We start from the raw sequence: 23255 nt of genomic DNA on the forward strand, positions 1-23255 counted from the left end.
GCCTTCCTAAGAGCAAACCCAAGCGTTTGCTGAGCCTGTATCCCTGGGTTAAGGACCAGGACCTGCTTTAGGGCTCAGCTCTTTGGTGCTTTGGTGGAGAAGGGTCGGTGTTGGCTCTGCCAGCCCACCCCATTGCATAGCTTATGCCTCCCCTCCGAGGGCTTGAGAGCCTTTTCTGGCTGTGGTTTTAGTGTCTGGCATTAAGGCAGTGCAGACAATCGCCTCACCTTGGAGCTGAGGCTCCTCTTACCTTGTGCTTTGCAATATGGCTTTAACTTTGGCCTAACCCACAGGGCTCAGCGCTGGCCCAAACCCCTTTGCATGGGGAACCCTTTGAGACAGAGAAGCCGCTCTTTGACCTGCTCTGAAGCAGCTTCCTCAGGCTGGGGTCGCACAAGCATCGTCTCTGTACGTATAAAGGGCACTTGGGGTGGTCCCATCAGTGGGAATATTGCAGTCGTGGCAGGAGCAGGCTGTGGCCATGCCTGCTCCCGGGGAACACTGGTCGGTATGGAGGCACTGGCATCACTCCCTGACCTCTCTGTACATATATACATTCAATAATATAGCTTTGAAAAATAGACCTTTCTTCTTTCTTCCTCTGTATAATAAAATAGCCTTTAGGATCAGTCTGAAGTGACATGCAGGAGTGATGGAAGCACGGCTGCCCCTGTACCCCATGGGAAGCTTGGAGCCTCCTCAAGGGTGGGGGGGATACGGGGATCCCAGCATCACCCTGCAGCCAGGATGAACCCGAGCCCCCGGCCATCCCCATAGTGCGTGGGGCACGTTGCTCCCGGAGGAAATCGCCGCATCCATCCGGTCCTTCCCCACCTTTACACGGTGGTTTCGCTCTTCCAGAGGCCGGTCTTCATGCCAGCAGCGCCGTCAGCACTGGCCAGGTTGATGTCGTACTTGCTGCCCTTGAGCCCCCCGTTGTGGCTGGCTACATTGAGCGGGTAGGACCGGCGCTTCGCCTCCTTCTCAGCAGCGCCGCCTTGGCGCAGGTTATCCCTGCTGGCGCTCCTCCGGCGAGCCTCGACGAACTCAGGCCCCCTCCTACCACCGTCGCTGCCTTCCGAGTGGCTGGGACCCACATCCCCATCCTGCGGTAGCCGCGGTGCCGTGCGGGCGCTGCTCACGGGGCTGGTCCTGCCGCTGGGGTAGCTCTCGGAGTGGCTGTTGTGGATGCTCCCGCTCTCGCTCGAGGGATGCTCCGAGGGGCCCCGCAGCGCTTTCAAGCGGTGGTGCTTCCCATCCCGGCACTGCTTAGTTCTGCCCCGGTGGCTCCTGCGCCCGTGGAGGTTGCTGGCGTGTTTCATAGTGGGTTTCCCATCGCTGGGATCCGGCTCCGGGCCGGTGGCCGGGCAAGCATCCGCCTGGCTCTGGGCTACCTGCAGGTTGGTGAGCTTGCAGCGGCCGCCGGCCGAGCCGGCGCTGCTGGGGGAAGAGGATGAGGATGCCCTGGAGCGAGCAGCCTCGGGGTCGCAGCCGATGAAGACCTGCGAGCCGTCCTCCGGCACCAGCCCCGGGTGCACGTACGCCTGCATGGGCAGCGCGTTCCTATAGGACGGGCAGCAGGAGAACCAGGAGTTGAGGACATCCCGGCGCCGCACGCAGTGATGGATGAAGATGAAGAGTCCCAGCGCCACGGCGGTGACTCCATAGAGGCAGCTGAAGATGACGTTCAGGTACCAGCGCTGGGACACGGCCATGGCGCCGAACGTCCAGAGGGCCACGTACAAGGCGTGGGTGATCACCAGCGCCCAGAACTGCACCTCCAGGGAGTAGACACCGTCCCCTTCAGGGCAGGGGGGCCCCGAGTTCAGGGTGACCGAGATGGAGCCGGAGTCCGTCAGGAGGTCGCTGGTACCCCCAAGTCGTGGCGGCGGCTCCAGTGGCTCCGGGATGTCCTTGCGATGGGAGGGTCGGCACTGGAGGCTGAGCCCGGCGCACAGGAAGTAAATCCAGGTGATGAGCAGGATGAAGGCCACGGGGACATAGAAAGCCCCCAGGCTGGGCCGCCACACCAGCCAGCAGCTATACAGGAGGAAAGAGGCTTTACTGAGCAGACCTGTGGTGCTGTGATGCTCAGCATCCCAATGGCACGGGCTCTGCGTGGTTTTTTCCCCCAATATCTGGATAATTCATGGGGAAAATCTCCCTGGTCTTCCCCAAGCTTTCCCGAGTCACTGGTGGGGCAGGGACACTTACTAGGGGTTGTTGTCGTGGTAGTTGTGGATGTTGACAGCTGCCGTGATGCCGCAGATGATGAGGGGGATCCCACCAGCGATCAGATAGAACCTGCGTGATGGGGACGGTGTCAGCACGCACCCATTGGGAGAGCACAGCACCGCAGGATGGGTGCTACGGCAGAGCCAGGAACCTCCCCATGGGGCCAGGGCGAGGGGAAGTGGGGTTCGTACCGCAGCATGGGTCTGGGGGCTGGCTGGGACACGTCCCCGTCCGGCTGCCGCGGCACCTTCCAGGTCACCTCCTTGTAGAGCACCCTGGCTTTCACCGCCATCCACAGCAGGGTGGAGAGGGAGGAATAGTGCAAGATGATGCCGACCTGCGGGAGAGAGGTTGGGGATGGGGATGCTGCATCCATGGGGTCCTCATCCAGCGGGGCAGGACCTCGCTGTGCTCTGCACCTACCGCTTGGCAGACGATCAGGTACCCGGTGAGGGTGATGCCGCCCGCAAAGACAGCGGCTGTCATGGCCATGTGGAAGCAGAGGTTCAGCAGCATGTGCCAGCCCTTCCGTGGGATGAGGATGGTGCTGGAAGATAGACTTAGTTTGTATAGACAGGTATTTGCAGCACGAGAGGCACAGCACAAAGCCTGCTCTGGAAGGATGCTCTGGTGATGGAGCGTAGGGATAAAGCAGCTGTGCACACAGAGCTGGAGGTACGGGATGCGCTTGGATCCTGGCCCGGCAGGGCAGCAGCTGTGTTTTCATCCTGAGATGGACCCCATCCCTCAGCGCCAGCTCCTCGCTATTGCTGGCCCAACAGGGGGAATTCACAACACCCTCAATGTCCCACCTCACGTCTCCTTGCAGGACAAGACACAGCCAAGCAGACCAAGCACCCCTTGCCATGAAGGCAGGACGCATCCAGCCATAGAACCATAGAATGGGTTGGGTTGGAAAGGAGCTTAAGGTCATCCAGTTCCACCCCTTGCCATGGGCAGGGATGCCTCACACTAGACTGTGTCAGCCAAAGCTCTGTCCAACCCCACATTTCTGGAGGGTTCTGCAAACCCATGTCCTAAAGAGCCGTATCCTTTAGGGCCACCTCCTAAAAACCCATCTCCAGGCAGCCCCCCTCCCATTGCCAGCACTTGGGTGTCTCCTCCAGCTGCCCAGAGCCACCAAGCCAAGCCCAACCCCTCCAACCGTGGTGCGGGCGCTCACCCACCCGTGGTTCACGATGTAGGTGATGATGGTGGTGAAGAGGCAGAGCAGCAGCACGGCCGTGCAGGTGTACATGGCCGGGTGCAGCACCTCCACGGCGCCCTGTGCCACACTGGGGAAGCCGCTCAGCTCCTGCACAGCGCAGCAGAGCCTGTCAGACCCATCCCCTTCCATATCCCCATCCCCTTCCCAATCCCCATCCCCTTCTCCATCCCCATTCCCTTCCCCATCCCCTTCCCCATCCCCATCCCCATCCCCATCCCCTTCCCCATCCCCATCCCCTTCTCCATCCCCATTCCCTTCCCCATCCCCTTCCCCATCCCCATCCCTATCCCCATCCATATCCCCATCCCCTTCTGCATCCCCAGCCACATCCTCTTCCCCATCCCCATCCCCTTCCCCATCCCCTTCCCTATCCCCATCCTCTTCCCCATCCCCATCCCCTTCCACATCCCTATCCCTTTCCCCATCCATATCTCCATCCCCCTCCCCATCCCCATCCCCTTTCCCTTCCACATCCCCTTCCCCATTCCCATCCATATCCCCATCCCCTTCCCCACCCCCATCTCATCCCCGTCCCTGTCCCCATCCCCACCCCCATTCCCTTCCCTATTTTCATCCCCTTCCCTATCTTCATCCCCTTCCCTATCTTCATCCCCATCCCTGTCCCCATCCCCTTCCCCATCCCCATCCCCTTCCCTATCCCCATCCCCATCTGCATCCCCATCCGCATCCCCATCCCCTTCCCTATCCTCATCCCCATCCGCATCCCCCATCCCCATCTGCATCCGCATCCCCATCCCCTTCCCTATCCTTTTCCTCATACCCATCCCCATCCACATCCCCCTTCCCCGTCCCCATCCCCTTCCCCCTCCCTATCCCCATCTCCATCCCTTTCCACCCATAGCCCCCCCATTGCGCACCCCACACCTACCATGAGCACGGCCACGTTGCTGAGGTGCCGGCAGTGCAGGGAGGTGACGTTGGGCTCCTGGGATGCCAATTGGCATCCCTCGGCGCTCCAGCCCCCCATGCCCCCCAGCACCTCGAAGTTCCAGTATGCGGCCACTGGGTCTGCGCCCTCCCCTGGGTGCCTCAGGGACACGGCCACCGGCTCCGATAGGTTTCCCACTCCGCAGCCATCTGCAGCAACAGGAGCAGGTCAGCAGGACAGGATTGCAGCGATGGGACAAGGGGCGATGGGTTCGGACTGGAGCAGGGCACGTTCACGTTGGACATAAGGAAGTTCTTTACTGTGAGGGTGCTGAGGCCCTGGCACAGGGTGCCCAGAGAAGTGAATGCCCCATCCCTGGCAGTGTTCAAGGTGACCCGGTCCAGTGTGAGGCATCCCTGCCCATGGCAGGGGTTGGAACTGGATGCTCTAAAGGTCCTTTCCAACCCATTCTGTGCTTCTATAAGTACCACCCTTCCACTCCCAAATGCACACGGGTGGGAGGGCCACCCTTGCCACATCCCCATGAAGACCCCTACGGATGGCTTTGTGCTGCAGCAACACCCCCAAGGAGCTCCATGGGCATCCAAACCCCATGAAACAGGCCCCCCCCCCCCCCCAAGCCCCAACCCTTCACCATCAGCCCTTACAGGTCCCGGCGTAGATGACCGGCGTGGCCACGCTGCGGCGCTTGCCATCGTCGGCCAGGCGGGAGGAGTTGCCAGTGCTGCAGAAGAGTTTCCCGTTGCGGAACACCAGCAGTTGGAGCTTGCAGTCACCCGATGGGGCAGCCGCCGTGGGGCTGGCGAAGAGGCTGGGGGGCAGCTGGATGGAAGCCAGGGCGATGCTGTTCTGCGGGCGCACGGTCCATGGTGAGCAATGGATGCTTCCTCCCTCCCCCGGCCCCGTTCCGTTGGCGCCCTGGTTTTACCTTGATGTGGAAGCTGGTGAGGGACACGTTGGGGCGCCCGGTGGTGCAGCGCAGGCGCAGGCGCTGGTCCGGCAGCGCCTCGGGGCCCCGCTCGCCCGCAGCCCCCTCACGCCGCTGGAAGGCCACGCAGCTCAGCCCCACGTAGCGCTCGGGCTTCACCACGTACGCCTCGAAGGCGATGTTGCGCGAGTTCTGCCGCGTGCGGCGAGGGGGTCAGCAGAGGGGTAGGGGCAGAGGGACCGGCGTTGGGTGGAGAGAGCCCAGCATGAGCAGAGAGAGCCCAGCATGAGCAGAGAGAGCCCAGCATGAGCAGAGAGAGCCCAGCGTTGGGTAGGGAGAGCCCAGCGTTGGGTAGGGAGAGCCCAGCGTTGGGTAGGGAGAGCCCAGCGTTGGGTAGGGAGAGCCCAGCGTTGGGTAGGGAGAGCCCAGCATGAGCAGAGAGAGCCCAGCATTGGGTGAAGAGAGCCCAGTGTTGGGTAGGGAGAGCCCAGCATTGGGTGGAGAGACCCCAGCATGAGCAGAGAGAGCCCAGCATCGGGTGAAGAGAGCCCAGCATTGGGTAGGGAGAGCCCAGCATTGGGTGAAGAGAGCCCAGCATTGGGTAGGGAGAGCCCAGCATTGGGTAGAGAGACCCCAGCATTGGGTGAAGAGAGCCCAGCATTGGGTAGGGAGAGCCCAGCATTGGGTAGGGAGAGCCCAGCATTGGGTAGGGAGAGCCCAGCATGAGCAATGAGACCCCAGCATTGGGTAAAGAGAATCCAGCATTGCGTAGGGAGACCCCAGCATGGGCAGAGACCCCCAACCAAACAGAGACCCCCAACACTGGATAGAGAGACCCCAGTATGGGCAGAGACCTCCAACCAAACAGAGACACCCAACACTGGATAGAGAGACCCCAGTATGGGCAGAGACCTCCAACCAAACAGAGACACCCAACACTGGATAGAGAGACCCCAGTATGGGCAGAGACCTCCAACCAAACAGAGACACCCAACACTGGATAGAGAGACCCCAGTATGGGCAGAGACCTCCAACCAAACAGAGACACCCAACACTGGATAGAGAGACCCCAGTATGGGCAGAGACCTCCAACCAAACAGAGACCCCCAACACTGGATAGAGAGACCCCAGTATGGGCAGAGACCCCCAACATTGGATAGAGAGACCCCAGCACGGGCAGAGACCCCCAACACAAGCAGAGACCCCCAACACTGGATAGAGAGACCCCAGCATGGGCAGAGACCCCCCCCGACCCGCTCACCACCGCCATGTGCTGGGAGTTGGTGCTGAGCGTGTGCGCCGCGATCCTCTCCAGGGAGCGGACGATGCTGGTGCAGGCCTTCTCCTCCTTCTGCGACATCCACAGGATGTGGTCATCCACCAGCATGATGTTGCTGGCCATCTCCACGATCACGTCCGTCAGCTGCGGGTGACCCCGATTCCTGCTTTTCTAACCCCAAAACCACCCAACGTCGAGGCTGGGCCACGCAAGGGATGGGAGCAGCGCCCGGTACCTGCTTGATCTGGTCCACGTAGCCAATAAACTTCTCTATCATCTGCGCCACGTAGAGGACATCGACCATGTCTGAGAAGTTGGCTGCTTCGGCCGTGTAGACGCGGAGCTGGTGAGCCAGGGTCAGGGCGTTGGAGGCGTTGATGGGCATCTGCAAGAGCAGCACGGGTCGGGGAGGTGGGGGGGTGATGCTCAGCACCAGCACCAAGGACACAGAGCCCCCGAGGCCCTGGGCTCACCAGCACGAAGGTGTAGAGGACGCGGGTGATGTCGTTGGTGTAGAGGCAATGGGAGTAGTCGCCGTGGTCCCAGCGCCCGGCGCGGTCGCAGCGCCTCCAGGCTTGCTTCTCCACCGGGGAGCCAGCGCCCGCCGGCCCCGCGCCGAATGGGTGCTGCAGGCAGGGCTGGTAGGCAGTGATCCCTGCCAGGGTGCGGGGCCACCTGCGGGCATAGGCACACGGTGACCACGGAGCCATCCGCCACCACCAGCCCCTTCCCACTGCACGTGGGTATCCGCATCCTCACGCTGCTTCCTTCTTCAGACCCTCCCCAGCATCATGATCCCCCTGTTCCGATTGCAGGGCCCTCAGCACAGAGGCGGGTGATTGGGATAGGGATTGGGATGGGGATGGGGGGGCACTGTTAATTCAAGCCATATTTGACTGTGCCAGTAATTTACATCCCATAACGGCCCCGCTGGGGTTACAGTGGGTGCCTGGAGCCTTTCGTCTCATGCCAAAGGAATTCCAACACCTCTGCTGCTGGAGAGGGGCTGTGCCGCCGGCATGGAAAGCCCTTCAAAAGCACCCACGCTCCTTGGGGCTGCTAATTGTTACCAAAACCACGGTCACCTGCAGCGAGCCCCCGGCACCTGCACACACCGCATCCATCCCGCATCCATCCTGCATCCATCCCGCATTCATCCCGCATCCATCCCGCATCCATCCTGCATCCATCCTGCATCCATCCCGCATCCATCCCGTATCCACCCCGCATCCATCCCGCATCCATCCCGCATCCATCCCGCATTCATCCCGCATCCATCCCGCATCCATCCCGCATCCATCCTGCATCCATCCTGCATCCATCCCGCATCCATCCCGTATCCACCCCGCATCCATCCCGCATCCATCCCGCATCCATCCCGCATTCATCCCGCATCCATCCCGCATCCATCCCGCATCCATCCCGCATCCATCCCGCGTCCACCCCGCGTCCATCCCGCGTCCATCCCACGTCCATCCCGCGTCCATCCTGCGTCCATCCCACATCCACCCCGCATCCACCCCTCATCCATCCCGCATCCACCCCGCATCCATCCCGCATCCATCCCGCATCCATCCCACGTCCATCCCGCATCCATCCCGCATCCATCCCGCGTCCATCCCGCGTCCATCCCGCATCCATCCCGCATCCATCCCGCATCCATCCCGCGTCCATCCCGCGTCCATCCCACGTCCACCCCGCGTCCACCCCACGTCCATCCCGCGTCCATCCCGCGTCCATCCCGCATCCATCCGGCATCCATCCCGCGTCCATCCGTCGTCCATCCCGCATCCATCTTGCATCCATCCCGCGTCCATCCCTCGTCCATCCCGCATCCATCCCGCATCCATCTCGCATCCATCCCGCATCCATCCCGCATCCATCCCGCGTCCATCCCACGTCCATCCCACGTCCACCCCACGTCCATCCTGCGTCCATCCCGCGTCCATCCTGCATCCATCCGGCATCCATCCCGCGTCCATCCGTCGTCCATCCCGCATCCATCTTGCATCCATCTCGCATCCATCCCGCGTCTATCCCTCGTCCATCCCGCATCCATCTCGCATCCATCCCGCATCCCTCATCCATCCCACATCCATCCTGCATCCATCCCGCATCCACCCTGCATCCATCCCGCGTCCATCCCTCGTCCATCCCGCATCCATCCCGCATCCATCTCGCATCCATCCCGCATCCATCCCGCATCCATCCCGCGTCCATCCCGCATCCATCCGGCATCCATCCCGCGTCCATCCCTCGTCCATCCCGCATCCATCTTGCATCCATCCCGCATCCATCTCGCATCCATCCCGCGTCTATCCCTCGTCCATCCCGCATCCATCCCGCATCCATCCCGCATCCATCTCGCATCCATCCCGCATCCCTCATCCATCCCACATCCATCCTGCATCCATCCTGCATCCATCCTGCATCCATCTGGCATCCATCCCACATACCTCATCCATCCCACATTCATCCTACATCCATCCTGCATCCATCCTGCCCATCCTGCATCCATCCCACATCCATCCAACATTCATCCCGCATCCATCCCACATCCATCCCGCATCCATCCCACATCCTTCCCACATCCATCCCACATCCATCCTGCATCCATCCTGCATCCATTCCGCATCCATCCCACATCCCACAGGTCCCTACCTGAAGTCCCCACGGTTGTTGGTGACCCGCTCAGCAGGGCAGTAGGATGCAGAGGTTTCCAGCACCACGATCTCCACCTTCTTGCTGACGTTGCCCTGGGAGGTGGAGACCGAGCATTCCCACTCGCCGTTGGCAGAGACGTGGATGTTGGAGAGGATGAGCTCGCTGTGGGCACAGGGATGGGTGGCACGGTTGGGTCTGCCCCACGGTTGAACCCGCAGCAGTGGCCCCCTGAGCTTGGGGGCATGGGGACACACCATGAAGCATAGGAGGTGCCCACGCTTGGTATCCCACCCATGGCACTTGGTACACACAAACCAGCAAGCCCTGTGGCCACGAGTGTTTGTGTTCATCCCTATCCCCATGTTGTCTCTGCTGCCATCCCTATCTCATCTCCATCCCTGTCCCTGTCTTATCTCTGTCATTGTCCCCATTTCCATCCTCATCCTCAGCCCCTTCTCCATCCCCATTCCTGTTCCTATCTCCATCTCCATCCCATCCCCATCCCATATCCACCCCCAACCCCCTTTCCATCTCCACCCCAATCCCCTTCCCATCTCCATCCCCGTCCTCTTCCCACCTCCATCCTTGTCTCTTTTCCCCTTCCTATCCTTATCCCCATCCTCTTCTCATCCCCATCTTCATCCCTGTCCCCTTCCCATCCTCATCCCTGTCTCCTGTCCCCTTCCCATCCTCATCCCTGTCTCCTGTGCCCTTCCTATCTCCATCCCTGTCCTCTTCCTATCCCCATCTCCATCCCTGTCTCCTTTCCTCTTCCTATCCCCATCTCCATCCCTGTCTCCTTTCCTCTTCCCATCCCCATCTCCATCGCTGTCTCCTTTCCTCTTCCTCTCTCCATCCCATCCTCTCCCCATCCCCACCCCATCCCCATCCCTGACCTGGTGATGAAGGTGCAGTCATGGACGAGGCTCTCCTCCACGATCACACCCGTCCGCTCATCCTCCTCCACGGGCTCCCTGTTGTGGTACCACCGGATCTGGGTGCTGTTATCCAGGTATGTCGCGGTGCATTGGAAAGGCAACCGGTCTCCCTGGAAAACCACCTGGCGCAGCGACGGGATGAGGTGGTGCGTGTGCAGCTCCGGGGCTCCCGCTGCGATTGCGGGGGGGGGGGGACGACACAGAGCGGGGTTGAGCCCCGCGGGCCCCCTGCCCGCTGCCATCACCCGGACCCCGGTCCCCGCTCACCGCAGCGGAGCTGCGCCTCGTGTGCGCCGCGCAGCGGCAGCGCCAGGAGTTGCCGCGGGTACGCGCACACGGTGCGCTCCGAGATGTGCGCGGCGCGGCCCCGCGCCCAGGCCAGCACCCAGCGCAGGTTGCAGTCGCACGTCAGGTACTCGGTGGCAAAGTCGCTGCAAGAAGAGGGGCACACACAGGGTTAGGGGGTACCTGTGGGGCTGGGGGGGGGGTGGTGACGCCGCTCCCCTATAGGGACCCCGCTGGGAGCTGAAAGGTCGGGCACAAACTCACACGACTTTCAAAGAGGGGAGCTCGTCGAAGACACCCGGAGGGAGGCTGGAGAAGATGTTCCCGGACATGTTCCTGCAGGAGAGGGGGGAAAGGAGGCGCGGGGAGGGAAGGGGGGGAGCTGGGACTTAGAATCATGGGATGGTTTGGGTTGGAAAGGGCCTTGAGAGCATCCAGCTCCAAACCCCTGCCGTGGGGGATGCCTCACACCAGACCGTGTCACCCAATCTGGCTTTGAACACTACCAGGGATGGAGCATCCATCACCGCTCTGGGTACCCTTTGCCAGTGCCTCATCACCCTCACGGACACCCACCCTCTTGTCTCCAACCTGGCTTGCAGAAGGAAAACCTCCCAGCCCCCTCACTGTGCCCCCCATATCCCACCACAGCACCCAATGAGCCTCATAGTGCCTGGTAGGAACCAGCCCTGGGATACAGCACAGGCAGAGCCAAACTGCCAGCAACGGCACAGGAGAGCCCCCAGCGCCGAGCAGAGCATCCCCAGGGAGCTACTTACAGCCGGAGGAGGCTGGGGAGCCCCTGGAAGACGCTGGCGCTCAAGCAGCCGATGCGGTTGTTGGAGAGGTCCCTGCAAGGCAAAGTGAAGGAGGTGTTGGGATGGGGCCGCCCCAATGTCCCCATAGCCAGCCCCGGGGGTCCCTGGTGGGGGGGGGGGGGCTGCAGCAGCACTTACAGGCGCTTCAGCTCCAGGAGGCCAAGGAAGGCGCCCGGCTGGACAGTGCTGATCAGGTTGTTCTTGAGGTCCCTGTGGGGAGATGGACGCAGACCTCAGGGTGTGCAGCCCGACACAGCGGGGCTGAGGGCATGAGCACATCCCCAGCCCCATCTCCCACACTCAGCGCTGCAACACCCCTCCCCTGCAAGAGCCTCATTAGCAGCATCCCATCCCATTTCCCTCTCGTTATCACTCCAAAGGGCGCAGGGAAGGTGTGAGGCTCCCCAGTGCTCCTGGAGGTGTGGGGGGGATGCCAGCCCCTTGGCACGCTCCAGGCTCGCACATTGTTTCCGGAGCAGCAGGGTTATCTCCTGCATGTGGGATAAGAACACACCACAGTTGCCAGCACGGCCCCAAAAGGGCTCTGCGGCCCTCAGGAAGCTCATTGGGGTTATTGGCCTGATTGCAGGCTCGTATCTCATCAGGGGCTCGCCAGGCGTGTGCCGGGGTGGGGAGCCAGGGACACCCATTGGATGCCCCCAGGACCAGGCGGTGGCTGGGAGAGGAAATGGGATCCATATGGAAGCGCCTGCGTATTTATAGCGATAGGGCTCATTGCTGGGTCACCCACAGCTCTGGGGACACCCCCTGAACCGTAGCTCCCATCTCAAGGCCACAACCTGGTGCTTGCGATGGGGGAATGGTGCAGGAAGGTTGGGGGGGCGGGGGTCCCACCAGTGAGACAAGAGGGGCACCACAGGGAGAGGGAACACAGGCGATGCTGCCTGCATCCATCAGCATATGGATGCGCTTGGCTTCCAGGCTAAAACTCATCCAAGGGGCTCCTGCAGGTTCCCCCAAACAAGCAGGGTTTGCTGTTGGGGCGGGGGGAAATGGCCCCATGATCACCCCCCCATGGGAAATGCACTGTGACAACTTCCTGACCAGCATCATCCTGCTCCTGCTGGGCTGATGCAGCTCTGCCTGCACCAGCATTCTCCAATGGGCAAAAGCGTGTCCTGGTGGCTCCCATGGCCGGGTGTGCAGGCAGATGTGCAGGCAGATGTGCAGGCAGGGACCAGGTGAGTGCCGGTGCCGAGGGAACAGCTCCATTCACCTGCACCGCCACCAGCACCAACACCCTCTGTACCAAGGGCCACAACACCCATCCTGCCAACACCCACCCATGCACACCAACGGTGACCGTCCACACCAGCCCCAGTCCCTGCTATAGGTCCCCCCTATGACAGACCCCAGCCAGCACCTCCCACCAGCACCTCCCACATCAGCCAGGGATGCAGCACCCAAACCATGCCCAGGGCCAAACCCCAGCTCTGCTGGGCTGGGGGCTGCAGGGATGGGACCCAATGGGAGCCTGCTGGGAGCCTTCCTCATGCAGTCACTTCCTCCCCATGATAAGGCTCCTCTGCCTACGCTGTGCTTGTTGCCTTCATGCTTCTGCTGGTCCTGAGCCCCCTTCTCTCCCCCCTGCCCCAGCACAGTGACGTGCTGCAGGAGAGAGAGCACAGGGCTATGTGCGGATGGGACCCCCATTGCCTTATCTACATGGGGACCCCCATTGCCATGTGTGCATGAGGATCCCCCCTGCTAACCCTGCAAAGCAGCTGCCCTGATGCTCCCAGCAAACCCTGGCACAAAGGGCCTCATCCAGCCCAATGCAGCCACAAGCACCCCCAGGGCTGAGCCCGCAGACACACAAGCAGCTCTGAGCACAGCAGCAGTGTGGAAAGACAGATGGACACACTGCAACCCATCACTGCTGATGGGCACACTGCATCCCATCACTGCTGATGGACACACAGCATCCCATCACTGCTGATGGACACACAGCATCCCATCACTGCTGATGGGCACACAGCATTCCATCACTGCTGATGGGCACGCAGCATTCCATCACTGCTGATGGGCACGCAGCATTCCATCACTGCTGAAGGACACACAGCATTCCATCATTGCTGATGGGCACACTGCATCCCATCACTGCTGATGGGCACACAGCATTCCATCACTGCCGATGGGCACACAGCATTCCATCACTGCCGATGGACACACTGCATCCCATCACTGCTGATGGACACACTGCATCCCATCGCTGCCGATGGACACACTGCATCCCATCACTGATGACGGACACACTGCATCCCATCGCTGCCGATGGACACACTGCATCCCATCACTGCTGATGGACACACTGCATCCCATCACTGCTGATGGACACACTGCATCCCATCACTGCTGATGGACACACTGCATCCCATCGCTGCCAATGGACACACAGCATTCCATCACTGCTGATGGACACACTGCATCCCATCACTGCTGATGGACACACTGCATCCCATCACTGCCAATGGACACACTGCATCCCATCACTGCTGATGGACACACAGCATTCCATCAGTGCTGATGGACACACTGCATCCCATCGCTGCCGATGGACACACTGCATCCCATCGCTGCTGATGGACACACTGCATCCCATCACTGCCGATGGACACACTGCATCCCATCACTGCTGATGGACACACTGCATCCCATCACTGCCGATGGGCACACTGCATCCCATCATTGCTGATGGACACACTGCATCCCATCATTGCTGATGGACACACTGCATCCCATCACTGCCGATGGGCACACTGCATCCCATCATTGCTGATGGACACACTGCTTCCCATCACTGCCGATGGACACAACATGGGATGTTTGCCTCCATCCCATCACTGCCGTCACCCGCTTGAGCCCCCCCTCGCAGCCTGAAGCCAAGGGGGGGAAGCGCTGGCCTCGCGGAGGGCAGGACCAGGACATTCCCAAGCGGAGCTGTGCTAATGAGAGCACGGCTGCCCCGGCCGCATTCCGGCCCCGCTCACACTCATTAATCTCATTACGCAGCTGCAAATCACTGGAGATGCCAAACCGTGAGCCTGGAGAGGGGGTGATCCATGGGGGGACCCTGAGACCCCATCCCCACATCCTGCTGGGACACCGAAGGGTGGGCAGGGGATGCACAAGCCCCAGGATCAGAAGTACCCCCACTTTGTCCCCACCACAGTCCCTCTATGGGGCTCATCTGTGCCGTGGCCCTAAACTGACCCTATGAAAGCAATTAGAGCTCCTGTCAGAGCAATCAGGAGCAGTGTGATGCTGGCCAGGATGGGGAACGCAGCCCATGTTCCCCCTGGACACGTTGGAGACTCTCCCAAGGGATCCATGGGTATGGTCCCCAAGGGATGCAGCTTCCAGCTCCACAATGGCCCTTCCCAGTGAGCGCAGCACCCGTTAATCCTCCTGTTAATGAGAGCTTGGTGCCAAGAGCTTGGGGAGGACTCGGCCATGGGGCACTGCAGAGCCACAGGGTCCCCGCAGTGGCTGCCCCGTGCTCAGCCCAAAACCAGTCCCGTGGGGGTTTCCATGGTTTTAAAAGCCAAACCAGCCCCAGAGCTGTGCCCCCGTTGCATGGGGACCCCTGCTCCGCATCCCGGTGCTGTGCATCCCCGCCGCAGTGCCGCGCACCAGGCACTGTGCACCTCATCCAGCACCGTGCACCGAGTGCTGCCCATGGTCCGGCACCCAGCACTGCCAAGGCCACCACTGACCCATGGCACTGAGGGGGTGTGAGCACCTGCAGGGACGGTGCCTGCAGCCCTGCCCTGGGCAGCCTGTTCCAATGCCTGAGCATCCTCCGGGGTAGGAATTGTTCCTCAGCTCCATCTAAACCTGCCCTGGGGCAGCTTGAGGCCGTTTCCCTTTGTCCCATCCCTTGGGAGCAGAGCCCAGCCCCTCCTGGCTCCATCCTCCTCTCAGGCACTTGTAGGCAGCCATCAGGTCCCCCCTGAGCCTTCTCTTCTCCACACTGAACCCCCCAGGTCCCTCAACCATCACCCTGTGCTCCAGGCCCTGCACCAGCTCCGGTGCCCTTCTCTGGACCCAAAGTGCTCCCTTTTTGGGGCTAATGAATCACTGTGGGTCCTGCTGCCCCCGCGGCTGTGCCAAAGCCTCACCAGGGCTGTAACCATCCCCAGAGGCGGGTTTTGGTGCAGAGGGTGAACGCCCCATGGCGGGAGCCCATCCAGCCCCACTGTGGGGCCACGGTGGAGAACAAAACGCCCTCAGTGCGCCCGTCCCCACTCCCGCATACCTACAGATCAAACCCATATGGGGGCCATAAATCTCCCCTTATTGCAGCTCCCTCCATAGAGATGCCTTTCATGGAGAGATAAGAAAGTTGACTTTGTTCGGGGGGACAATATCTCTTTTCATAGCGACCCTCATGGAGCATGCCCCCAACCCCCCCCCCCCCGGTGCCTCCTGCCCTCTGGGTCCTTTGGGTGCCAATGGCAAACCCAGTGCCCCGGTGCAGCAACCGGGAGCGATGCTGGGAGCAGGACCCGGAATTCCTGCCTGCATCCCGCTGCCCATCCCGACCCCTAGGCTCCCCACTGGGCACTCACAGCTTTTCCAGAGCCCGCAGCCCGAAGAAGGAGCCGTTTTCCAGCACCGTGATCTTGTTGTTACTCAGCAGCCTGTGGGAAGAGCAGAGAGCGGCGGCCCCGTTATTCCCTTGGGATAGGGACAGGGATGGAGATGGGGATGGGAAGAGGACAGGGACGGAGATGGAAAGAGTCAGGGACAGGCTTGCACGGCCAGGGATGCAATGGCCATGTTGGATGCGATGCTGTGGTCCACATGCGTGGCACCACCGCCTGGAAGTGGCCAAGGCATCACTCCAGTACCTGCCCATGGGTGCAAGGAGCTGCATATGGGGACGATGAGCTCCCCACCCCAGCATCCACACCAAGAGGGCACCTCGAGGACCCACAGCCAGGAGGGGACCCCCCATCCCCTGCCCCTGCCATCGAGGCCATCCTAGTGCTGAGATTTTATCCCTAAATAAGCAGTTTTCCTGGCCAAAGGGGCCCTTGCGGGTGATGGGAGGGAAGGAGGGCACAGCACCCGACCATTCAGCCTCATTAGAGCGTGTCAGCGGCAATTAGCAGAGCCAGACCGGGGCCTGGGGGCAGGAGCCGGCTCTCGAGGTGCTTCCCGGGTGGCTCCATCGGCACCAGCAACGCTTTGGATCCAAAACTGATGCAGGGGCCGGAAAGGCACCGGGAACCCCGACCAAGGGGGAGGCTGGGGATGAAAAGGGCTCATTGAGGGCCGGAGCCGGGGCTGTTTACACAGGGGCAGGCTCTGCAGCAGGGCTGAATGGTGGCTGTGTGCTGCAGAGCTCCATCCCCTGCGAGCACCCAGGGCTGCGAGCTGCCAACGCACCGAGGGCTGCTGCAAGGGGACGGGCTGGGGTCCAGCAACGCATTCGGTCCCCCCCTCTCCTCCTCCTCCCCGGGGCCTGCAGCCGCATCCTGTGCTAATGAGGAGCTGCCACCGGGCGCTGCTGTGTTCGCAGGGATCTGCGACCCGGCCCGCGGGGAGCGGAAGGGGCCGGCAGTCCGCAAATTGCTTCCACACGGAGCTGCCATGGTCAGGGCCACGTCTTTGCCCTTTCCTCCCCGCAGGGACGCGGCTGGGGCAGGGCTCAGAGCATCCAGCACAGCAGCAATGAACCCCGGCAGCAAGCTCAGCCCCCGGACCCGCAGCAGGGATGGGTCCGGAGCAGCAGCATCATTCCCGGTTGCAGTCCCAGCTCTGGGGCACGCAGCCCCGATTCCCATCCCGGTATCCGCAGGGGCTGTTGCTCAAGGCTCCAGCAGCTCCAGAAGGTTTCAATTCCAACGGCAGCGGATTTCACAACCCAGCACAGGCTCCGCACGCATGGAGGGGGGGACCTCGGGGGCTCCCTGCTTGAAGCTATAGTTAAGGCAAGCAGAACCCCCCCCCCCGGCTAGGGGATGCACAATGGATCCTGATGGAGCAGCAAGCATAGAAAACAGGAGTGCCCCAGACACCGCACCCTCCTGCGGGGTCCGCATTGGGCAGGGAGGAGCTATGGGAATGTCGAAGCCTCGCAGGGCATGGGGCTGCGCCGGGTTACATCCAGGGATGGATGGGGCAGGGAGCAGCAGCAGCCCCCGGCGCCAGGGATGCTCGCTTTGTTGCCGGACCCCTGGGACCAGCTGCGCCTCTGCCACGAAATCGCAGCTCCCAGCCTTAAAAGGCAACGCTCCCGATGGGCTCGGCCTTCCCTGTGATCCGCGGCCAGCAACCGGCAGCCGGGATAGCAGCCTCCCCCATGGGGAAGGGGGATATGGACCAGGGGTGAAGCCACCCCTTGGACCCCGGCTGCGCGGCGCCTGCTCTGCTCTGCCTCAAGGAGAGGTCCTCGACCACAGCTTGGCCCTGACAGCGACGGCTCCGCTTGGAAGCTCTCTTCCCTGCTAAAGGGTTTTGTGGGGAGGGATCCTGGCTCCGCTGCTCCCCATCCTGCACAACCCGGCCGGGTCACGCTCCCCCCGTTACAACCCACATCCTCACACAGGGTTGGGTTTGGTTTCCTCGGCTTTTATGGATATTTGGTTCCAAAAACAAAACCCGTTTGCTGGGCTGGTTTTGTGTCAGGAAGTTCCCATCAGGCTCCACGGGACTTTCCATGCCCGAGCCATTGCGGGTCCCCAGCGCTATCCCCTTGCAGGACATGAACTGAAACACCCCAAAATACACCACGAGAAGTGTGCCCATGAGGCCACCCCGATAGGGTCATGGGCGAGCAGCCCCTGAGACACTGGGACAGCAGGACCCTACGCCGGGATGCAGCTGGATCCAAACCCCTCAGCTGGATTTCAAGCCCCAAGAGCTGCTCCTGCTCTAACGCCTGGCCAGGAGGAAGGAAAGGAGGGAGGGCAAAGGGATGGAGGTCTGGAAGCAAACCCTGCTGCACCCCAATCCCTTTGCCTCGCCATGGCCACCGTGGTTGCCAGCAGTGGGCAGGGATTACAGCAGCTCTATGGATGCTCATTGAGGTCCATGTGGTGCCAGGGGTGCAGAGGGGATGTGATGTCCCCATGTCCCAGCCATCTACGGGCTTGGCAAGCCAGGAAAGCACGGCTCTGTTCCTCCAGAGCCTTAGCTCCAGCCCAGGCTGGGACTCCTCACCTTGGTAAACCCTTAACATCCAACTGCCCTCGAGCTGCTCCAGCATCATCCCATCCAAACCCCAGCCCATCTCCAGCCCATGCTCCCCAACACCGGGACAATCAAGTCTCTGTGGACAACGCAGGGATTAAGGACCAGAGCATCGAGTCAAACGGGAATGACGGGGGGGATACGTGGTGGGAAGGGCAGGAAGAAGTCCCCAGGGAGCATCCTTCCATGCTGGGGGGATTCATCTGCGGAAGGGGTGCAGCATCCTCACTCTAACCCACCCCCATCGGGGCTCTTAGGGCTGAAACCCCACGAGGCTGCAGGCAGGGAGATAGAGAGAGGGAGATAGATCCCTTCTTCTCCTTTGTTGTTTTTTTTTCATCTCAAAAAGAGGAGCCAAAAGCGCCAAAACCCGGGATTGTTTTTCCAAGCGCGCTGGAATCCACTTGGATAAATAACGGCTCCAGAAACGGGGCTGCTGAAACAATAAACTTCCTCTGGACCCAACCAAAAAAGGATGAGGGGAGACGGTGGCTCCCCCAGCCCGGGCAGGCGAAGGGGGGGGGGGGGAAGGCAGCGAGTGGAGGTTAATGGGGGGGCCGCGGAGGGGACGGCGCTGCTCTGCTCTCCAAGTGCCTTAATTCAAAGCATCTGCTCGCAGCAGATAGGGCTGTGCCCCGAGCAGAGCTCAGCGCTTAGCACAGGGAGGGGGTAAGGAGGAGGAAAGAGGAGCCTTGGGAATGGCGAGAGGTGCTGAGGACACCGGGAAGGGCTCAGCATCACGGCTGGAGCCGCACGGAGCCGGTGGGGACCCGTCCCCGTCCCCGTCCCTGCTTTGTTTGGGATCTCGGGGCGTTGCCGCCCGCCTCGCGTCACGCCGGGCTATTTCGGACGGTGAAAATGATTGTTCCAAGCCTCAGCTTTTGTTAGCACAGGAAAAACAAGGCCTGGAGGGAGGGGAGGGCGAAACCTCGGCGGGGCCGGGATGCTCCGAAACACCGGGCAGCCCCCGGCAGCACCGAACCAAGCTGCAGCGCAATGCGTTAAGATAGGAGGGCTCGAGAAGGAAAGCGTCTGCGGGGCCCAGGATAACCCCGGGCTGGGCGAGGGGAGCTCAAGTAGAACTGGAAATTGGTCGTAAGTCAAAGCCCTCCGCTCCCTGCGGACAATCGGTGATTTCAGTGCAATCAAGCTGCGCGCAGCAATGAGGCCTTGCGCTGGGATTCCACATCTGGAAGAGGTTTGGGCTCCCGGCCGTGCGCGCTCTGCCTCTCCTTAGGGCTGCGGTGCTTTATCCAGCGGGCGATTAGCACAGGGGTCAGCGCAGGGGGAGGGAGGGGAAGCCGTGTTCAGAGGCGTCAGCAGAGCCCCGGCACCCCGAGGGGTGTCCCCATGGGGTGCCGCATCCCATAGGGGACAGCTCAGTGCTTGGAGGCTGGACCTAACCCCATCCCTGGCGGTGCTGAGCACCCTGCTCCAGTGGAAGGTGTCCCCATGGCAGGGGTTGGAGCTGGGTGAGCTTTAAGGTCCCTTCAACCCGAATCATTCCATGGTTCTACGAGCGGTGCATCGGTACAAGCTGCTCTGAGCACAGCCTCGTGGCAAGAATCAAGCTCTGGGTATAAAATGGGGTGTCAGAGAGCACACAGCTTGTAATGGGTATCGCATCCCTGTGAGCATCCATCACCCTGCCTGTGCTCCTGTGCCTGCTCCATGAGGAAGGCAGAGATTCTGCCTGCACCAGTCCTGGAAGGTCTCCCCATGGCATGAATAAGACCAAAGACTGGCAGGACACAGCAGGTTGTGGATAGTACAAGACCCAAACCATCCCCATCTCCCTGTCCTGCCTCCACTGCACAGCCTGAAGAGCTCCAGCACCCAGCAGCAGGATGGAGCAGGACCACTGATTCCCAGCATCCCCATCCACACCGGGACTGTTCCTTGCGCTGTGGCTTCCCCACATGGAGCTAATTTCTGCTGCTCCACATCTGCGGGCGCTGCTTTGGCTCTGGTTTGCTCTTTCCCCAAGCAGCAATCCCTGCGAGGGGCCGAGGGAAGAGGAATGGAGCTGAAGAAGAGGAAAGGAGCTGAAGGAAGAGGAATGGAGCTGCAGCTCCACTCAGGACACGGCTCCCCATAAGGAACCGCTGCATCCCCTGGGACACGCTGGGACACGGGCATCCCTCATCCCCTGCTCTGCCCATTGCTGCGGTGCCAGCCAGCCCTTCTTTAGGCACGGGGGGTAAATCAGCAGCAGCTGCTGTGCAGGCAGCTTTGGATTCCTCGGCACAGGCCTAATAATGAAAGATAAATAAAGGAGTAAAGCCAGAGTGTGGGAAAAGCCGGGAAAGAGCCGGGCTGAGGGACCCGCAGGGCGCAGACCGGCTCCAGCCATCCCTGTGTCCCGGGATAGGAGCCTTCCTCTCCATGCTCAGCACCATCAGTGCTAACACACGCCTGCTTCAAGGCCAGACCGGATGGAGACTGGAACCGGGCTCTGCTTGTAAGAGTTACTCAGCGCAGGGCATGCTGAGCATCCCTGGGAGCATCCCTCGGTACCTGAGCATCCCCCAGGGCATGGGGCTCAAAACCTGCCTGTCCCCAGCGGGATGTCCCTGCAGCCCTTGCCACGTGCCCGGGCCCCTTCCGCACCCCAAGCGGCTCTGGGAGACGTTCCCGGAGCCGGAGCCTCTGGTTTTGATTGTTCCATCTGGAAAGGGTTTGGAATAAATCATGTTTACTGCCCGAGAGCAGAGCTCAGGGTCACCGCATATTTGTAGGTTTCTGCCTACGCCTGTAGGTTTCATGTCACGTTTTAGTGGGATCGTGTAATGCCCTAAATGCTCCTTGCACAGTCAGCCCAGCCCCTCCGAGGGAGCTCCAAACCCCATATCCCACCAGCATGGGGCTCTACCCCTTCTCTGTGCTGTGGTTGCACTGCTCCCGCTGCAGAAAGCACCACAACAGGGATGCTTTCCCCAAACACAACCTGGTAAGGGACTCCAAAGTCCTCCTCGGGTGTTTGCCAGGGGCTCATGCATAGAAAGGGCTGTAAGAGGGAGGAAATGAAGAGCAAAGACACCCAATGGAGAATGGGACCAGCTCCACCTGCCCTACGGCCTCCACCACCCGCCAAGGGACACCCAGGATGCACACGGGTGCTGTCGCTGCAGTGATTAACACCTTTAATACAACCCCATCGGGCTTCAGACCCTGCCCATGGCACGTTTCATGGCCACGCTGCACACGAAGCCTGTTGGCATTGTCGTAGCCACCTCGTTGCCACCAAGCAGACATCATCACCCCAAAACGAAGCCACTCACAGGGAGCAGCACGGACAGAGGGAACCAAGGGATGCCAGCAAGCGGGTCAGAAGGGACCAGGAGCCCCAGTCCTCCGCAGCACCCAGGAAATCCTATTACAGAACAGAAGGTGCAGAGCTGGGGCCATGGGCACCCTCAGGGGATGACACTGAGGGTGAAAGCAATGATTTCCTCCATCCCCAGCGCTGAGGCCCTGCCTTCCCAACCGGGTTTTAATTCAAACATCTCTGCAGTTATAAATAAACCGACTGCAGGCGCCGGCCGAAACCACGACCCTCGGCACCGAGGGCATGAGGAGGCTTTCGGGAAGCAGCTTCAGACCCTTCAGCACACCCGCGAACCCCTCTTAACCGCTCCTCAGCCCTTCCCAGCGGGTATTCCCAGCAGCTTTCAAACAAAAACATCCTCCCCCAGCGCTCAGCCGCAGCCGCTGCGGGGGGAAGCGTGGAGAAGGAGCCCGTTTCCTGGATTTCCAGCGCCCGTCCCCACGTTAAACCCGTGCTCCGGCTTTGCGGGGCTTTAAAGGGTGCTAACGCAGAACCCAGCAGCGCTGCTGTGGTGCGGGATCACTTTATATAGAGAGAGAACAACCCCCGCCCCGTGTCCCCATCAGCAGTGGGAGCGCGGCCCCGGTACCCGCCAGCGTGGGGCGATACCGGAGGGGGTCCCCCCGCTCCATCCCCGCTTCGGGGCCGCCGAGGAGCGGGCTCAGCGCGACCCTTTCGGGGCCGACGTCCGGGAGCGGGGGGTGATGCCCGGAGCCGATGCCCGGCGCCGGGGGTGGGTGGGTGGGTGGGATGCGGGGACCGGAGCGCGGTACTCACAGCGTGGCGGTGCCGTCGGGCAGGAGGCGCGGCTCGGGCGGCGCCGGGAGCCCCCCGCCGCTGCAGACCACCCTCCGCCGGGGCGCGGCGGAGCCACCGGGGGCTTTGGGCCGTTCGGCTCCGCACTTGCAGCCCAGGCTCTGTGCGGGGCAGCCCCGCGCCGCGGCCCCGCCGCTCAGCGCCGCCGCCAGCAGCACCAGAGCCGCCGCCCGCCGCATGGCCCCGGCCGAGGGCCACGGGCTCCGGGCTCCGCCACCGCCGCCCCGCTCCCCGGGGCGGCTCCGGCGGCGCCGCCTCCCCGCCGCTCGCCGAGCTCCGCCGCCGGCCCTGGCGCCTCCCCCGGCCCGCCCCGGCCCGCCCCGGCCCGGCCCCGCCGACGGCATCGGCTCCGCTCCCAGCCCGGACGCGGGGCTGGAGCCCCCGAGGGATGCGGACGGAGCTCCGCGGGGTCCCGCAGGAGCCGAGGGTCCGCTCCGTCCCGGAGGGCGAGAAGCTCCCGGTCCCATCTCGGTTCCAAGCTGGAGCCCTAGGTATCAACGGAGGGGCTGGAGCCCTGCGTGGTCCAGAGCGAGTGTAGCCCATAGGGACCCGATGTGATGTCCCCCTCTGCATGTGGTCCATAGGGTCCCGATGTGATGCCTCCC

General features: G+C 61.9%; 2 protein-coding genes across 3 annotated transcripts in view; one reads left to right on the top strand and one right to left on the bottom strand.

Annotated features, from left to right (window-relative positions):
- The window catches only part of RAB11FIP1 (RAB11 family interacting protein 1), a 399061-nt gene that overhangs the window by 18655 nt on the left and 357151 nt on the right, over positions 1-23255 (top strand). The window lies entirely within an intron of this gene.
- ADGRA2 (adhesion G protein-coupled receptor A2) lies at positions 803-22829 on the bottom strand. The gene is made up of 19 exons (XM_057402484.1): positions 22612-22829; positions 15878-15949; positions 11424-11495; positions 11247-11318; positions 10732-10803; positions 10450-10613; positions 10141-10354; positions 9242-9406; positions 7054-7255; positions 6816-6965; positions 6563-6724; positions 5302-5493; positions 5021-5222; positions 4353-4561; positions 3423-3550; positions 2659-2782; positions 2427-2572; positions 2215-2304; positions 803-2040 (listed from the first exon to the last, which is right to left on the bottom strand). Exons 1-19 carry the CDS (start codon positions 22827-22829, stop codon positions 837-839), a joined length of 3858 nt encoding a protein of 1285 aa, XP_057258467.1. The 3' UTR covers positions 803-836.

Source organism: Pezoporus wallicus, unplaced genomic scaffold (assembly GCF_028554395.1).
Source record: "Pezoporus wallicus isolate ANWC-B61680 ecotype Strahan unplaced genomic scaffold, APGP_CSIRO_Pwel_v1 contig_2348, whole genome shotgun sequence".
Classification (NCBI taxonomy): Eukaryota; Metazoa; Chordata; class Aves; order Psittaciformes; family Psittacidae; genus Pezoporus; species Pezoporus wallicus.

Bases quoted from the DNA above. Each gene is read 5' to 3' on its own strand.
- ADGRA2 (XM_057402484.1), bottom strand. From the start codon at position 22,829: ATGCGGCGGGCGGCGGCTCTGGTGCTGCTGGCGGCGGCGCTGAGCGGC. The intron at 15,950-22,611 runs GTGAGTACCGCG...CTCTTCCCACAG, and splicing joins CCCGACGGCACCGCCACGCT to GCTGCTGAGTAACAACAAGA. The intron at 2,783-3,422 runs GTGGGTGAGCGC...TCTATCTTCCAG, and splicing joins ACCTACATCGTGAACCACGG to CACCATCCTCATCCCACGGA.